Below are 18,051 nucleotides of genomic sequence, written 5' to 3'. Positions count from 1 at the left end.
ACTATATGGGAGAGAATGCTAAACCATAATGAGCGTTTTCGTAATATATTGCCTATGCTGCATCTCAACGCACGCATAAGCTTGCCACAAAAAAAACCGGCAAAAGTAATGATTATGCATTAAACATTTGAATTGTTTATTAATAACTAGTGTTTTCTGTAAGTGTCGACTGCAAAGATAAATTTGATGATGCATGCTGACTCGCCATCTTCGCAGTAGGCTAGTGAACGCGCCTATAGAGAGAAATGCACACGTCATACGAATTAACCTTTACATAAGCAGAGAGCAGCCCATTTCTGCTCGTTTTTAATTATTTTGTTTAAAAGTACAAATTTCAAGCTTTCTATAGATACACTTATCATGTATGTGAGGCAAGTAACTTAAACGCTGAGTTTCGTTGATTAATAAGACGCGCTCCAGTTCACGCGCCCGCGTCTCCGTGTCCTGTATATCTACTATGTGTGCTTCTTATTTATTATTCCAGGCAATTTGTTGATAAAACATTGATAAAAATGAAGATACAATTTATACTAAACGAAATTCACTTTAAAGAAAGGCTTTCTACAAAACAAAACTTGATAAGTGGTCAAAATCATGTCTGAGCCATTCCAAATGTTTTCCGATATATTGGGCATCTTATGATCATATCTGACTCATCTTATGCGGTTCCCTTTTCATATAATCAACATAGATGAAATAATTTTAAAAAAAAACATTATATTGTGAATCTTAAATATAAAACGTATGTTTAGTTTTTTTTTGTTTAACTTATATTTAAGCGTCACACTGCTCCACTTTGGTCACATGCTCTGGTGTGTAGTCTTTACATGCATGTGTGCGTGATGTGATGGAGGGGTGCGATTCTCGAATATTAATTGCATAATACCCAGCGATCTTCGAATATTATTTTTGCTTGAAATGGCCATCCCTACTGGTAACGTATTACACCTTTTTCGTTGGATGCTTCAGTTTTAGCGCAGCTAACCAAAAACGTCTACTCTCTGGTATTGAATGTAGCCGATACGAACCGGACATAGGCATTCTCTCCTTTTTATCTAATGCTCAAAGCACCCAGTTTCTAAAAAGTTTTTTATCTTCTTTGAATTGTTAAAACAACAAACAACAGCACATGTAGAGCCTGAACTCATTCTCTCACTGCTAATACAGTACGAACCGGAAGTAGGCAACCGGAGTCGTCGTCATGTTTGTGTATTTGTTTTGGTACTTATATATATATATATATATATATATATATATATATATATATATTTTTTTTTTTACTTCCATGTTTGATTATTTTGTTCTGTATATGCTGTAGCGCTTTGAGTCTGAGAAAGGCGCATTACAAATAAAATGTATTATTATTATTATTATTATAAGGTATGTTTATGAGCTATTGTATTCATACATTTAATTCAAAATTAAAATGAATTAAAACACAATTAATGAAACCTATAAATTCATAAGATTGGAACTCCTTATAAAGGTTCTATATAGGAAGCACATGATAGAACCATTTAAGGTCCCAAATAGAACCTTTTCTTCTAAGAATTCACTTCCCCCAGTACCAAATCCACAACTGGCCAATCTAGTACCAAAAACAGAAAGTAGCAAGTCCAAGAAAGAAAAAACAAATGGTTGCAGGCTACATAATTGCTCATACTGGACAAAATACCTCCATCTTCATGTACTACCTACAGGAACCACACATTTTAACGTTCTGTGTTAATGATTCCCTGTGTTTCTCTTCAAGGCCTCTCATGTCTAAAATCGATTTGTGTAAGGAGGTTTTGGACTGTGTGCACCAGAGGCTCATTAACCCTGTTTAAACCCTCTGGAGAATGCACAAACAAGCCAATCTGTAGCAGCCGGCAACCGGTCTCCCTGAGGCCCATGCTGGCCAGATTACAGGTGGTTCGGGCAACAGAGACTGGAACTACAGCAGGATGTGTGCTCGCTGAAATTAGACATTTTAGTTTAAACCACACAAAATGTGATTTCAATGTGCCTGGAGCATTCACTTGAAAAATAAAAACAAAAGAAAACTGCCATGCCTGTGTGATGTAGTCAGACTTGTGTTTTTGACTATTGACAAAGTCTGGTCCACTTGCACGTTATTCTGACCATGAAATATTCTTGCTTATTTTTTGGTAGTGTTGGGCAATATAAAGACATAAAAGTACATATATAATACATACCTTTTATTACTTACATAATTCTTACACACATATGTTCTTACAGTTATTTAATCTGAAATATCGTAAAACACAATAAAATCGGCCCCATATAGGTTATGTTTTTATCGCATTTGCTGATATATTTAATTGTGCATGTTCATTTCCTCTATTTTTATATTTTAACCTTTGCCGTCATCTAACACTGACAAAGTTATTCTTTTAAAAAATAAAATAAAATAAATGATACTTTAAATGTAATCTTTAGCAAATCTCAAAATGAATATGCATTTTTCATGCTATATATAAATGTTATTCCTAAAATGACTTCTAGTATTTCATTTTAGTATTTATAGGCTATATGTATTTATTAATACATGTATTTATGTACCATAACAAAATGGTAAAGAATTTTAATATTGACCATGACATGCAAATAATTCTTTATTTTTAAATGATTTATAGTCAAAAGTTTGAACAGACCTTTGATTGTAGCATTTTGACTAGAAAAGTTCCTTGCAGGCAATAATAAGCAGACCTTGTAAACTTTTGCATTAAAGCCAGCCAATCAGATCAAAGCTAGCTATCTTAAGAACGCTCATGCCGTTCTTGTAGCCAGTGTGCATCAGAGGCACAGACTACAGATACGCAGAACTTAATATAAGCTATTTATATTCCTGCACGCATACCATTGCAGAAAACGGACAAACAAAAGGAGAGAAACCAGGAGGAAATGAACAAAGAGAGTATGCGGAGTGTGTAAGGTTCAGTGCTGCCTTACTGCATGACAGTAAAAAGCAGAGGAGATTGAATTTCATTTAAATGCAAATGTGTAGAGCAGGCTGCAGCGAAGATGCAATGTGGCATAGAGGAACAGTGTACAGCCTGGACGACAGCGCAAACGGCTCTATCACACGAGAGGCGCTCGGATGATATGCATAAGCCTCACATTACACATGCAGCAGAGGTGATAAAGAGAAGCAGCCATGTGTTTTAATCACTGCGACTGCTTGTGAACATCACCGCACCGCCGGGTACAGTATGCTGACTGCAGTCCTGTATCTTAAAGTGACTGAGAGCTGCATCCTAATTTACATATTAATTGTACTATATATAAGATCAGGATTCATAGTGCACTGAAAATAGAATACTAAAGGTGCCTGGATGGCTTTTTTGGTAGATTTTCATGTATCCATGAATAACTTCTGAGAAAAGGACTTTGTGACAGTTCTCTTTTGACTTTTTCTGTAGTAGTTTTTAAGTGTATGAACCTAAGTAATAATGAGGCACCTTAAACAAGCACGAGCAAAACAAATTTGTTTAAACCTTTCTCTTATACAAATTGGTGCATTCGATTCAACTCCATTTACACACATTTGTTAACTTCACATTTCATGATTGAATTCAAAGGTAATCCTTTAGCTAGATGTTAACCCTACAAACGGTACACCACAAAGAAGTCTGTTAAAATAGTTTTTAGTAACTGATATCAAGCTAAAAAGAAGATTAAATAAATTTAACTTAAAAAAACTTAAAATACTAAATAAAAAAACTCAAATAATACAAAAATGTGAAGTACTACATTTACAACACATTTGCATATTGCACTCAGTCTATAATTTACCTATTAATAAATAACTCTTAATAAAAATTGTCGCTGGATCCGAAATCGAACACTTCCCTACTATATAGTATGTGAAAAGCAGTACACCAACAGAGTAGTATGACTGAATACATATTTGAAAAACAGTAGGTGAAAAGTACCTGGGTGACCTACTACTGTACTTCAGCAAAGATGCACATTAGATGGACACTTTAAATTCCCATAAGGCCACAGGAGAGGATTTATGAATGGCAGTGAAGCAACGCAGCTGACAGCTGTCACATGACAGTTAAAACATGGCGGATGTAGTATGTCGGAATTTCATTTATACTATCCGTATTCACACTATATAGAACATCCTTTTTTAAATGGTCGTGGTGTGTAAACTCTGACTGAGAAACACGCAATTGCTTTTCAGGACAATATAGTGCATCTGCCATTATCCAACAGCACACTGCCGACCTTTCAAATCCAAAATTTTAATTTGCGACAATAGATGCAGCCAAATGAGTGTTTATCTGCCAGCCAGTTAGGCCTATTTGACACCTAATCAGGCAGATCCTCATTGTGCAATCATTGGACAAAGAAAATCAGGGAGTGTGTGAAAGATTTGGCCGCTCTGTGAACAGAGAAAAGCACGCACCAGAGAGGCCATTGACATTTGTACACAATAACTGGAGTACTGTTAAAACATTCATCTGTTTCATGCGTAATGGAGTCTTGTGCGGTTTCTTCCTTTCTGTGGGTGTAATTGCTGCAGTGTTGGATGTAAAATGACAGTTAATCCCATTAGATTAGAGAAAATGAGCAGGAAGCAGGTTTTAAGAGGGATTAACCTCTGCGGTCCAGCGGCAGGAGAGTAATCTCCACACCAGACGCACACAAACTTGTGAGTCTGAAATATGACATGGACATTCTTAAAGGGGCTGATAGATAGAACACACACACACACACACACACACACACACACACACACACACACACACACACACACACACACACACACACACACACACACACACACACACACACACACAACCATACAGTACGTACACCATTCGGCAGCTGATTCTCCACAAACATTTCTCATTTCCCCAACTACTAAATTAATTTTTACTTATAAACTTATTAAGTAATTTAATTCCGGTTGATGTGAATGTAAATGCAATAATAGTAAATAATTACTTTTTTTAACCACTAAAATTTGGATATTCAAGATGGTCTCAAAGATGAACTTGGTCCTGGTCAAAAAGCTTATTCAAAAAAGCAGTATTTGGTTCCATTTTCGTAAGTAATGTCCACTTATCATAATCCAATCGATTCTTGATTGATTGAATCGAGTCCCGCCTTACAAACGTCTTGTTGAACATCCAAAATCCCTTGGAAATACGTCATATGGGTATGAGGTGCAAATACCGTTTGAAGACTGGAAAGCGAAAGGTTAAAACTCCATACGTAAAATGTCTCTATAAAGATCAAGCTCTTTTTTAAAGGTCAGGTCAGGCCAAAGCAATACTCCTCAGCCACATAACTCTCTATGATCTCATGCTAGAGGCACCAGCAGACATAAGTAATAGAGCTCAGAATGAGTTGTGGTATGGATGAGCAGTTCCTCCTAATTGAGGGAGCTGAGGCGCAGAGGCCTGTCTGATGGGGAGGATGTGAATACAGTACTGTTTGTGCTTACAGCAGCATTCGTGCATTGGATTTTAATGAACTGGGAAACACAAAGCCCTACTTATTTGCCTGCTCACTCAGTTTTCCACCTCTATCACACAGTCCAACGCTCCACGTCCCAACAATCATCTTGCCAGTAACCAAGATCACCATCTGAATAGTCGATTAGTACATTTTTTCCCTATTTTTTGTTTTAGTTTTAATATTTTTAGCATAACTTCTCTGAGAAGGTTTAAGCATGCTGACATGCTACGGAGTATTCACAACCAATAACAACCACAACCAGTATATTTTTTCCTATTCTTTCTTTTAATTTGATTATCACTGCTTTAAGGAGAAAGAATTAAAAGACACAATTTATCTGAGAGGGATTTAGCATGCTAACTGCTAACTTGAGCATTTCTAAGACTGCATGATCATGTGAACTGCAGTTCAGTGCAAATCCAACCCTGCAGCCAATTTCATTGGTAAGTATTCAGTTTAAGCATTTATTTAGTATTTGTTTTAGCAATCAGCAATGTGATTGACATGACCAATGAAATCTTTATGGGGATTGGGGCGTAGTTCGCTCTGAAACAGTTTGGGAGGGGAAAATAGAACTTACCAATGTTTACTTTTAAAACATGACTGTTACATTCGATTTAATTATATTCCTTTCTTCCTTACGAACGACTTGACTAATTTTTCAAACAACCCACTGATTAGTCAAGTATCAAGTTGTTTTTCACATTGCTACCACCACCATTTCTTCCATTGTTTTTCTCTCTCTGATGGGCAACATGCGAAGCACATTGATTGGCTAATGAGCTGTAAAGCTCACATGATTGGTTGAATGACCTTTAAGCCCACGAGAACCAGCCGTGAGCACTTTGGTTTCTTTTGCTTGACGTCACCTTTCCATCTCAATCTCTCTCAGTACCTCAATATTTTTTTCTTATGGCATAAAATCTTTCCTTGAAATGCAAAATACCATGTGGCGTGTCTGCCTTGCTACAGCGGACTGAATGTAGAGAGCCAATCACAGCAGACATAACAGGTTTTTATTGCCAGCTTTTCTAGCCAACACAACCCACACAGTGAACGTAATGAGGTCTAGTGTACGTGAATGTACATTGTGTCCACAAATCTTCCTGATCTCCTGCGTTCTGGTGCTACTTTAGCGGTCTACACGGATTAGCTTGGAACAGCACTAGTTTATTCGTTTTTTCATCACTAGTATTGGCGGTTTTCAGGCCACTGAAGGATGTCGGTCCAGTGGATGTCACTGATGCTGCTTGGTGTCCAGTCACAACTAGCCTCCTCAGGAGCCAAATCCGGTACCAACCATTGCAGGTATGACCCAAACAAGCCCGAGGCCACCATCGTCACGGCAACTCGCCGTTATCCGTCTCAGATCCATTTATAACCAGCGCCTCCCAACCAGGGGACAACTGGAAAGGAACCAGAGCCTGCCAGTTACCTAGCAACTATGGAGCGAGTGCTGGTGCTATGCGTAAAAATCCAGCAGGCCTCTGGGGCAACGTAAAGGATATACAGCAGTGTGCCAGACCAATGCTGTGAGGTTTGACTGTGAGGGAGGACATGATGAGCCAATGAGGGGACGTGTCACATTTCTGCCTACCAATGAAAATAAGGAAATGCAGCGGTGTGAATCCTGCTCTATGCAGGGATCAGAAGGAATCAAGAGAAAAAGTCAGCTTCCAACACAAAGACGAGGAGAAAAAAGACGCATGACAGTTTCTCTCGTTTCTCTCTCACTATACACGCATCATCACTCTTTCTCTCACACACTCCTACTCATTCTTGCACACGAACCCACAGACATGCCAGACCAAGAATAAAACCGTGGAACATGTAGAAAAATCGAACAGTACAGAACATCAGTGAGAACAATGTGATTTTACTCAATAGTAAAGATGTGCAAAATTGTATGTTGTCAAAAATGACTAGTTGGTGGGTGGCTTGAACAACTAGTCGACTAATCGGCCTTTAGGAAAACAAATAGGCTGACCCGGTCAGATACATTTATTGCATAAGACACATTCTTTTGATCAATGAATGCATCCTTGCTGAATAAATTATTAATAAAAAAAAACTGACCCCAAAAGTTACTGTAAATACATTTTATATATTTTTTGGACAACCATCTGACCCATCGGTACTAAATACGCCACTAGACCATTTTCACATAAATGAATAAGAAATGTAATGCCCTAATCCAATATAAATCAAATCAGTAAAGCAATCATGCAACACATAGGCTAGTACATCAAATCCGTTCCAAATTAATCTCATAAAGTGATCATCTGAAACAGGCTTGCTTGTGGTGTTAAGAATGTAGTTTTAGCCTGCGCTAGCCGCTGTCGACAGCGACATAAGGACCAACAGCAGGCAGATCAACAGCATTAGACAGACAGCCCTGTCACATCCTGCACAGCACCAGGCCGATGATTGGATCCAAGCTTCAAAACACCACAGGATAAACCAGCAGAGGGCCTGGAAGTGTCCTTGCATGACGCCTGCACCCTACACGGAACCATTGATCTTGCTTTTATACAAGCGGGAACTCTTAACTGCACAAATTCTTATGCTTGAGAGTGGCTCAAAATGCTCAAAAAAGGCAGACTTGACTACCTTATCCTGTTAATGTGGTGTAAAATCACTAGCTAAGAAGGCAGGAGGAGATTTACGCTCAACTGACTGATGTCAGGTCTGATATGACTGGTCTGATATGATCTGTGCAGACGCTGCAGTCAAGTACTGCATGTGTAAAACATTCCTTCAAAGCAAATATGAAGCGGCATTCGAAACCCATTTCATTTCCACAACATGGGACGAGCGAGACGGGATTTCAAGTTGACATCCGCTGCAGAGAAACTTCAACCAAAATCTCCAGGACAGATTGGACTGTCCAGAGAAGATGATGATTCTGGGAAGTAGCTTGGTGTTTGGTCTATTTATTTTAAGAAGGACTGTGTTTTCTTCCTTCTAAACTGCAGATTTGATCCTTCAAATTCAACAAAAATCTGTGGAATGCTTTAAGAAAGTGAAATAACTTGCTCTGTAGCTGGACAAGACTGAAGCCATGATGAATAATTGATCAAAAGATAAATGCAATATAGGCTGCTGTGAGTACACACACAGGAATATAAGCTCTGTACTTCGCACTGGATCAGTATGTGCAAAAAGTAATAAAATTAACTTTTTTCCTCCTTTATTTTGGCTTTGACATCACAGCACAGGGATGTTTTTGAGGGGCCAATCAGCTCAAATCATGATGTCATAATTTTATTTATATGCAGCTCAGGTGATTGGCTCAAAAATGAGCAAAGATGGCAGACTTCAAATCACATACGCCAGTCAAGCAACTGGTATTACAGATCTGATTGTGGGTAACTTGGTTTATATTCAATCATCAGTTGTAGCTAGTGTAAAATGACCCAGTTAAAGAAAGTCTAGAGTTTACCTGAATCCATAAGTGTGCATTTTCAGTCCACACTGCAGTGCTGTACCTTCAGACTCATTAAAGCTAATTGGGATAAGGTGTGTGTGAAACTAGAGCATCCGCAAACAACTTCCTCCATTCCCCTGATGGAAAAACCATCTGGAACTGTAGTGAACTACATAAAAGCCCCACCCATGTAAAAAAAAAGAAAAGAAAAAACTACCCCAAAAAATTCCAAAAATCTAGCCTCCGGCAAAGTTAAAAGGCAAGAGAAGCTCTGTGGGAACATTTTGCCGTGCCCTCAGAGACTTCCAAGCTTATTGGCAGCTTTATTTCTGTTATGAGAAAGCTTACACCTCAAGCCCCATCCACATGTGGATAGCGTAGCTGTGAGATTACGTTTAATACACCAGGGCTGATCCACAGCACAGCAGGTCCCACTTTTATTACGCAACACCGCCTCACTGCTGTTCTGTTCTGATCCTTCATGACTCTTTCACTGCTGACTGCAGAACTGAACTAAGGCAACCTAGAGGAGACGTCTGCATGCTCTTTCATCTCATAGTCATCCTCAACGCTGTACCATCTACAGATTACGTGGGCCATGAGGTTAACGCTTTGGCTTTAGAAAGAGGCAAGCAAATACACGCACACAACAATAAAGGAATGTACATGGGCAGCTGAGGCATTCTGTGTGATTTATGGCAAAATTACATGAATGTATATAAAGTGTGTATTTTTAGTCCCGTAAGGTAACCATTTCGGTTTTTCATAATTTTTTTAAGCATTAACAATATACAACTATATCAATTCATTCATTTAAAATAAATAACAAATAAAATAAATAAATAAACAAAATGAAATATATTTATAAGAATATAAAATTTTAATTTCCATTAAAAACAATCATTAAAAACATTGGTATGAATATTCATATTAAAAATTAAGATTTACAGTATTCAATGGGATTTTTGTTAAAGATTATTTAATAGTCTGATTGAATTATTAGTCTTTCATAAAGATTAACTTTAAGTCAATGTTCGATGACAGCAAACGTCATCTTAATGTGAAAAAAGGGGAAATGAGTAGCATTTACTATTAAATATTCAGTATCAGTTGAATTTTGTATCAGTATCAGTTCTAATATTGCAAATCTCGATTTTTTTATTAAAAAAAAATCTTTGCTATTTTAGAAGTTTCTTTGCTGTGACAATTACATTTTTGATCATACAAAAAAATGTCATGTAGCTCAATTAATATGAGCTCATTAAGCTGCATGCATCATATTTATAAAGCAATTCTCCTGGGAAATTGACATGTCCGGTGGTATGACATGCAATACTCTAAAACAATTTTAAATGTCAACTATCCACATCAACAGACTCAAACTAAGGCATTCACCACAGCATGTGAACAAACGCACATCATATACTGTAAACTTAACAGCGTACAATAGAGTGTGATGCGTAAAATCACCAAAGTAATAAAGAAACTACAGTATGGTGCAAAGTAGCTGAGGATGACAGATTACTCAATGACATAAGAAAGAAACAGCGAATGTTTAGCAATAAAAGCAGGTGAAAATGCAGGAAACAGTGGCTGGTGCTGCAGCGAGTGGAGAACAAAAGCTTTAACAGTGCATTAATCTAAAAAAAAAAAAAAAACAACAACAACTAGAGGGCAGCGAAATCCCTTATAATCCCCCTTCTGCTTCACTCTTCCTCTAGTGCCAATGACTTACCCAGAGTTTCGCCGCTCATTCGTGCAGTCAAGTCCTCCGTTCCCAAACATCCAAGAAGAGCCCTTGCGAGTGTCCTGACCTGCGTTGACAAACTGCCTCAACTCTCTGGCTCTCTTATAAAGCCCTGTGATGCATCACCTCAAAGCTCATATGAACATGAATATTTGTGTGGCAACAGATCTTTTCACAGTCTTTCTTCTCCAGTCTCCTCACGCTATCAAACCGCAGAGGTTTGTACTCCAACAACAACGATCTCTGTCTGAACACGTCACCCCTTTCTCCTCCTCCTCCTGCCTTCTCTTGCTCCTCATTCACGCTCTCCGCCTGTTACTATGGATACCCTGCTCCCATCCAGCGAGAAGCTGTGTGTTCGCGTGCCGTAGCGTGAGTGCAGCGCAGATGACCGTTTCCTCGGCTTGTGAAGCAGTGTGAGACGGGAGACTGAACGTCCTTAACTTACTCTCTCCGCCTCACTCTCCCATATCTGTTTCCCCTCCCTCCCTCTCTCTCTCTCCCTCTCCCTCTCTCTCTCTGAAGCTTCATTGTTTTAACGCGTGTTCCAGCGCTCGGCTACTGCACACTGCAGTAAGATTGCGATACATTCATCCTGGTCTCATTTGTTCTAATCATCTTAAGTCTGGTTCACAACATTTGAGACTGACATTGACTGTCATGTTCACACTGATACAAACACCAACCGGATTAACACACTGATCCAATGTAACCCAACAAGCGTAGAAGTTGCTGTTTGTTGGGGCAGCCTGAAATGGCCTTAATCCAAATAGCTTGTGGTCTGTCCTACTCCTTAAAGCTAATACACAAACACCGACGTGGCAATTATGGCTCTCAACATTTGAAATGCGTGAGGGATATAAGTACATACAGGTTATACTGTATAAAGACACCTGAAGGAAATAGATTTCTGCAGCAGCACTCTTTACTTGCCTCACAAGCACAAAAAAACATTTGTCAAACTGCATCAAAATGCGCAAAGAGCATGCACTAAGTTTCCATTATTGGTTGATAATTTGTGCAGTTTTCACTGTAATATATCATCTGTACCATATTAGTTATCGGTCGAGATGAGTTTTTGTTACTGTTAATTATGATAAATTATTGCTTTTATGTAAACGAAAACTCTTAACTGCACAAATTATCAATCGGTAATGGAAACTTAATAGAGCATGCTCATGATTTATTGCTCAGGTCCGCTTATTTTGTATCTGTTCACATTGTTGTTATAAATGTGGCCAATATCAGATTCCAGTGCGAACAGACTATGGTCCTGTGTTTTGCTTGTATATAGAGCTGTCACTGTAATATTTGTGAGCTTTGACACATCACTGTCCTTCACTGACTACCTTTCTCAACCGTCTTCTTGATAACTTCGGGTAACTGACTCCCATGAGCGCAGAATTGTACGAATGTTGCTCTAGACTAGAGTGACGTACTGTAAAAGTCGCAAGAATTCCGATATGACTGATCAGACTGAGATCGCATTGCAAAAAGTCTGACTTGTATCGCATTTGGGACCTCATATGGAAGTGGCACAAATCAGTATTTGAAAAGATCAGATTCCATGTGATTTGTGCTGTTCACATTGTTATGAGAAAACCAAATCTTGTGAGGCAAAAAAAACGGATTTAGACCACATTTACCTGCCGTCTAAACGTAGCCTTAGATTACCTTTGCATCATCTAACGCTCACTTAAAGTTAATGTTTAAAAACACTAATTTATTAACACTGGTGAATGTAATCTTAAGCAAAATTTAAACTGATATCCATTTTTCATACTGAAAACTATAGCTGGGATGGCAAAATTCACTTTGTTTTATTTATAATTTTATTATAAGAGACATCTTTCAAAAACTTACCAACTTTATGTTTAAACTAAACGCTAGTGTAAGACATAATGTAAGGTCATGATTTTTTTATTTTTTACAAATCTTTTGTCAAATCAGCTTAGGTTCACAAATGTTGTTCAAATAACATACTATTTTGAGTTTCTTTTGAATAAACTAATCTTTTTCTATGTATCAACTCAAATTTTTAGTTTAAATGAACTAAAATTTTTAAGGCAACCAGGTAAGGCTGCTTAAGTTAAACTAACAAATAATTTTTACAGTGCATCAAAATGCTTTTGTGTCTGTTATGATGCAACATATATTTGACAAGAAATATTGTATGAATTGAAATTACAATTTTGACAGTTAGAATGACGCGATAGACATAAAAATCCACAAAAAAAAACAAAAAAACAGTTTCCTGGGACAAAGTTCAATTATACAATAATATTTGACTGTGGAAAGACCAATCAGAATCCAGTATTCCACTGAGCCATGAAATAAATACATTTTACTGTTTGAAACCCAAGCCTCCTCCGTGAATGTCATGCTTAATCTATTTTTATGAGGGCGCTTGGTGACCGTCCTTAAGAAACAGCCCTCTCACGGGCTGTTGGGGCCAAAGGATCATCTTGATACCCATCAGCAAGATCTGTCCTACAGGAATAATCTCAGCTCACCCTCACCCTAAGAACAACACTCGCATGGTCATGTGCCAAAAATGTGTGGCAGTGTGCGTCAATTCAACACATGAACCCACAGGCCTACCCACCCACACTTGTACATACCGTATAGTACAGCACACACACACTAACAATCCTCAATGTGTCTTTTGATATTAAAGCAAATGTTTTGTCATCGTTAAGGTGAGAAGCAGTGTAATACGGGTGCCAAAAGGAAAGAACAGATAGACAGAAAAAAGAGACTGTGTGTGTGTGTGTTTGATGGGCCTGCTGTGTTAACGAAGGCAGTAGCCATCTGCTAGAGTAAGAAAAGACAATTTGCAATCTGTGCATTTGGAGAGGTGACAGGAAGTAATGAAAACAGGAATGCAACACAAAGGACATGGAAACTCATTAAAACACACACACAGTCTGCAAATCGTAAGTGTTGGACCACGCACACTTAAAGGATACATGCCCTTACACACAAACACGTCAGTTTTGAATCATCCGTACTTCACGCAAGCTGTCTCTATGGTAACTACCGCTAGTAGTCATGGCAACCACGTAACAGTTGTCAAAAAAACGAGCTAAACTATTATTACGAGCTAAATGACTTCTGACCGCCTACCAACAGGACCCCAGCGCAGCTAACATTAACCAGAAACATTAACCACAAAGCCAGCGGCTGCCGGGAAACACAACTTGGCACAACATGTGAAATGAAAGAACAAGTTCTATTTAAAGTCGTAAAATGTCATATAAAGTATTTTATACAATTCTGTCTTATACACGAAAACCATTCGTGTAAACTGATGGAGACTGACCTTATTCACCTTCCCACAGAAAAAACCACAGCTCAAACCAGAAATTTTTTGGATCAAATAATAATAATAATAATAATAATAACAATAAAAATGCAATATGAGTGTGCTTTAAAAAGCCACAGACATGCGGCCGCTTGGCCATAAGAGTCCAAATACTCCATTTGCTTCAAAATCAATTCCAGACTGGTTTGGATGCATTTTGTTTGGGGATTAAGATCATGATGTTCAAACTACAACTTGGAGATGATAAAAATCTATCATTATTATAAATAATGACTATACAGTATATATAGTCATTTTCATGACAAACGTTCCCTTTACAGTGATGGTCACAGCATAGAAATAAAAAAGTAGTGTTAAGTATAATGTTTGTACAGTATGTGTGCAAGAGAGCAATCATAGAGCTTGTTGGGAATGCAGACATGTTGAGCCCTGTTATGAATATTATGAGATGACTGCCTGTGGTAACCCTGAGGCCGGACACACACATAAGCACAAGTCTATCGCTCTCTAATAGGGTGAACACACACATACAGGCTCTTACACGCATGGAATGATGCTGTTGAGACACTAGAAACGTACAAACACGAAAGCTGTGCCGTGTGACATCAGCAGTCTTTAATGAGGCCGTCGATGTCTCTGCTTGTTCACACTGACTTCTCCTTTGGAGGCAAAAACCTGTCCTGTGTGTCAAAACTGTTTTCAAATCATAATTTTTGTCGTTTCTTAATATTCACAACGAAACTAGCGCAAAACGAAATTATAATTTCTGCAAGCCTTTGTCAAGACTTTATCAAGACTTTGGCAATGCAAACCTTCTTTATCTTACCAATAAATATTTTATAGTTCACTGGCCAAAAAAAGAGTGATAGAGCCATCTAGTGAACAGAACGTGTATTACAACTTGAGAAACAGTTGCAAACATTCTTGACATTCATGGTTTTATAAAGAATATGCAGGGAAGTGGGATTTTGGAACTAAAGCAATGATGGACTGATCTCAGGCAATCCAAGAGCAAGATCTGTATCTGATTCAGGTGACATTGCTTCATCAATTAGATTTGCCTTGGTTTAAATGTTATTCTCACTGAATCTCCGGAATACAACAGAAAGTAAGCAGACTTATGATCCAGTGTGTGTGTGTGTGTGTGTGTGTGTGTGTGTGTGTGTGTGTGTGTGTGTGTGTGTGTACAAATGTTTTTTTAACTTATAGTATAGTTTCACAATTTTATATCAAATAAACTTTGACCTTATACACCCGAGTGTGCTTTTGTAATTGTTTATGAACAGCAATAACACACACACTTGTCACTGTCTTGTCCAGTAGCCTCAGCATCTGTTGCCCTGAGCGTTTATGAGCTGATTTAATCTGGACCACTCTCTCCCATTGCCCTCTTCCTCAATTCTCCCCTGCCTCTCTTCATACTATCGCTCCTCAATCTCTGAACCAAACTGCTATACGGCTTCGCTATCGGTCACCGTGTTTTATTGTAAGGTTGACATTCTCTAGGAAACACAAAAACAAAGCAACATTCTGTCCTTTTTCCCTCAATACATTCTCTCTCTTCGTCTTCTTAGATTAAGACTGTGTACTACACTGCATAAAGTGTCTTCTCTTTCACTCTGAGACTCTCTCTCAGTCTCATTTACAGCAGAGAGTTCAGGACAGCGACCCGGGAGACAGAAGCGCTCTGTGATCCGTCTAAATCGAGGCTCATTAGAGGAAGTTCAGAATGTCCCATTCTGTACACGCACACTCACACTCACATGCATGCACACTAGTTCTGAAGAAAGGTTGCCTTGCACTGCCTACTTTCATTCATAGATTTGACACCAAAATGACGTGACTAATCACATGCGGAACAGTGTTATTTTGGTATTATTTATATACTATTATTACTATTATTCATATTTTGAATTAGCTTTCTTTAGTTTTCATCTAATATTTATGTTGTATTTTATATTTATACCAATTAACAAAAAAGGATTTTTTATATTTTTTAATTTTAATTCTGAGAAGGAAAAAAAAAATACTGAAGCTACAGCAGGGGAAAGATTATAAGTGAATTTTTATTTGAGTTTATCATTAAACAAACCTATCATATGACTTCAGAACACTTTACTTCTATGAACATTTTATGTTGTTTTTGTTTTGTCCATTTTGGAACTTGACAGTTGCAGTCCCCATCCATGTCCATTATATGGAAGAGAGGAGAGTAAACATTCTCATAAACTTCTCCTTTGTGTTCCACAGAGGAAAGAACTTTTGGACTAACTTTCTTTAAAGACATTTATTCACCATACAGCCATCATAACATGTGTAAAGCTTCCTATAAGCACAGTGGTATAGTTAAGCAAACATTCCGCCTACACCAGTATTAATAAAGCTTTGTGTATTAATTAAACACTGAGCCTGAGGGAATGACAATATAAAACACACACAAACATGCACACACACACAGTGCAGTAGTGTTTTACCACAGACGCATGGTTACCACACATTATTTGCCAACACAAACAATCAGATAACTTAAACAGATAACTAAATTTGCTCATTCAAAAGCATAAAAACACAGATTTTCCTTCCTCTGACTCCCTCTTGTGGCCATACCATGTGTTTATTACCACTGCAGCATTCTACTTTCCACAGTGTGTGTGTGTGTGTGTGTGTGTGTGTGTGTGTGTGTGTGTGTGTGTGTGTGTGTGTGTGTGTGTGTGTGTGTGTGTGTGTGTGTGTGTGTGTGTGTGTGTGTGTGTGTGTGTGTGTGTGTGTGTCTGTGTGTGTGTGTGTGTGTTTTTCAAGTGCTGAAGAAATCACATCCCACATTTATTATATAATCTGCTGATTCTCTTTCTCTCTCTCTCTCGGCTGAAAAGTGAGTGAAATTAGCATACGTGAGGCTGTAATTAGAGTAATTTCACACCAAATCTGTTAAAGCAACGACACATGATCTCACTGTCATCAAACATGGCATTTTAGTTTGTATCCAACACAGAAGAAGAAGAAAAAAATCACAATTTCCATTTTACACATGTGGGCTGCAGGAATAACAACTGAAGAAATGATAGAATTATAGATAAAAGATGCCTTCATTTTATCTGGTAAACACTTGAGAGCTCTACGTGTTGCATTTATATTAGTGTGCGGATATTACTATGTTCTCCTGCAGAAGTATTTCCCAAACGTGTGGAAAATACACTTATACATTTTTCAAAAACAGATCTAGTTATACTGAAATTTCTACTGTTCAGTGTCATACCGGAGATGCGACCATTATAGCGGTGGTTTAGCTTCAGTCGAAAGCAAGACAGATCGGACAGGATTGTTTATCAAACCAATACAATTACAGGCAACATTCAGAGCCAACCAAAACTCTATTACGACAAATCGGCCAATAGGACGTCAGAATGATTCAGTATGAAGTCTCAACCTCTGGTTGTCATTTCAAAGGTCTTTCAGCAAATCTTGTTTCAAGAGACAGCTTCATTCCAACTACACTCGCACAACTATAACAAAATATATAGCTAAACACTTAAGTGTGTGCGTGTACATACAGGGTTCTCAAATCTTTTAATCAATGAATTTCCATGACTTTTCCATCATAGTCATTTAAAAAAAATTTTTTTTAAAGACATCTCAAAGAGAACTCAATAAGAGTGATTTATAGCTAATTAAATAATTATATTGTATTATATTATATTACGTTTAAGATTTATTTACAATTTCCATGACTTTCCATTTCTCTTTTTTTTTATTCCCTATATTTCCAGGTTTTCCTTGACTGTGGGGACCCTGTACATATTGTTTAAGAGCCAAAGACAAATAAATGCATGTGCTCAGAACATAGCAACAGACAGGAAAGTGAGATAAGCAGGACTTACGTTGATGAGTTCGATCTCCCAGATCTTCTTGACCAGCTCCATGGAGGTGTAGCCGTTGATGAGGAAAGATTTGGTGTAGTCTCCCAGCTCCAGAGACTCCAGCCATTCAGCCACTGAAGTAGGATTATTTCCATCATAACCAATGGGCCGCACCTTAAACACGGAAACAACCCGTTAAACATACATATCAGCAACC

At 38.0% G+C, this 18,051-nt stretch overlaps 1 protein-coding gene across 8 annotated transcripts in view; it reads right to left on the bottom strand.

The window, feature by feature from the left end:
• Positions 1-18,051, bottom strand: part of anks1b (ankyrin repeat and sterile alpha motif domain containing 1B) — a 163,775-nt gene that overhangs the window by 18,622 nt on the left and 127,102 nt on the right. For all 8 annotated transcript variants that reach the window (XM_077234313.1, XM_077234314.1, XM_077234320.1 and 5 more), the window contains one exon: positions 17,856-18,008. In XM_077234313.1, the coding sequence (XP_077090428.1) occupies positions 17,856-18,008 (153 nt within the window). The remainder of the gene's footprint in view (positions 1-17,855; positions 18,009-18,051) is intronic.

The sequence above is a fragment of the Siphateles boraxobius genome, unplaced genomic scaffold (genome assembly GCF_051911475.1).
Source record: "Siphateles boraxobius isolate OS27281-9 unplaced genomic scaffold, OSU_SipBor_1 19, whole genome shotgun sequence".
Classification (NCBI taxonomy): Eukaryota; Metazoa; Chordata; class Actinopteri; order Cypriniformes; family Leuciscidae; genus Siphateles; species Siphateles boraxobius.
The sequence above is the reverse complement of the archived record's forward strand: the minus strand, read 5'-3'. Positions and strand labels throughout refer to the sequence as shown.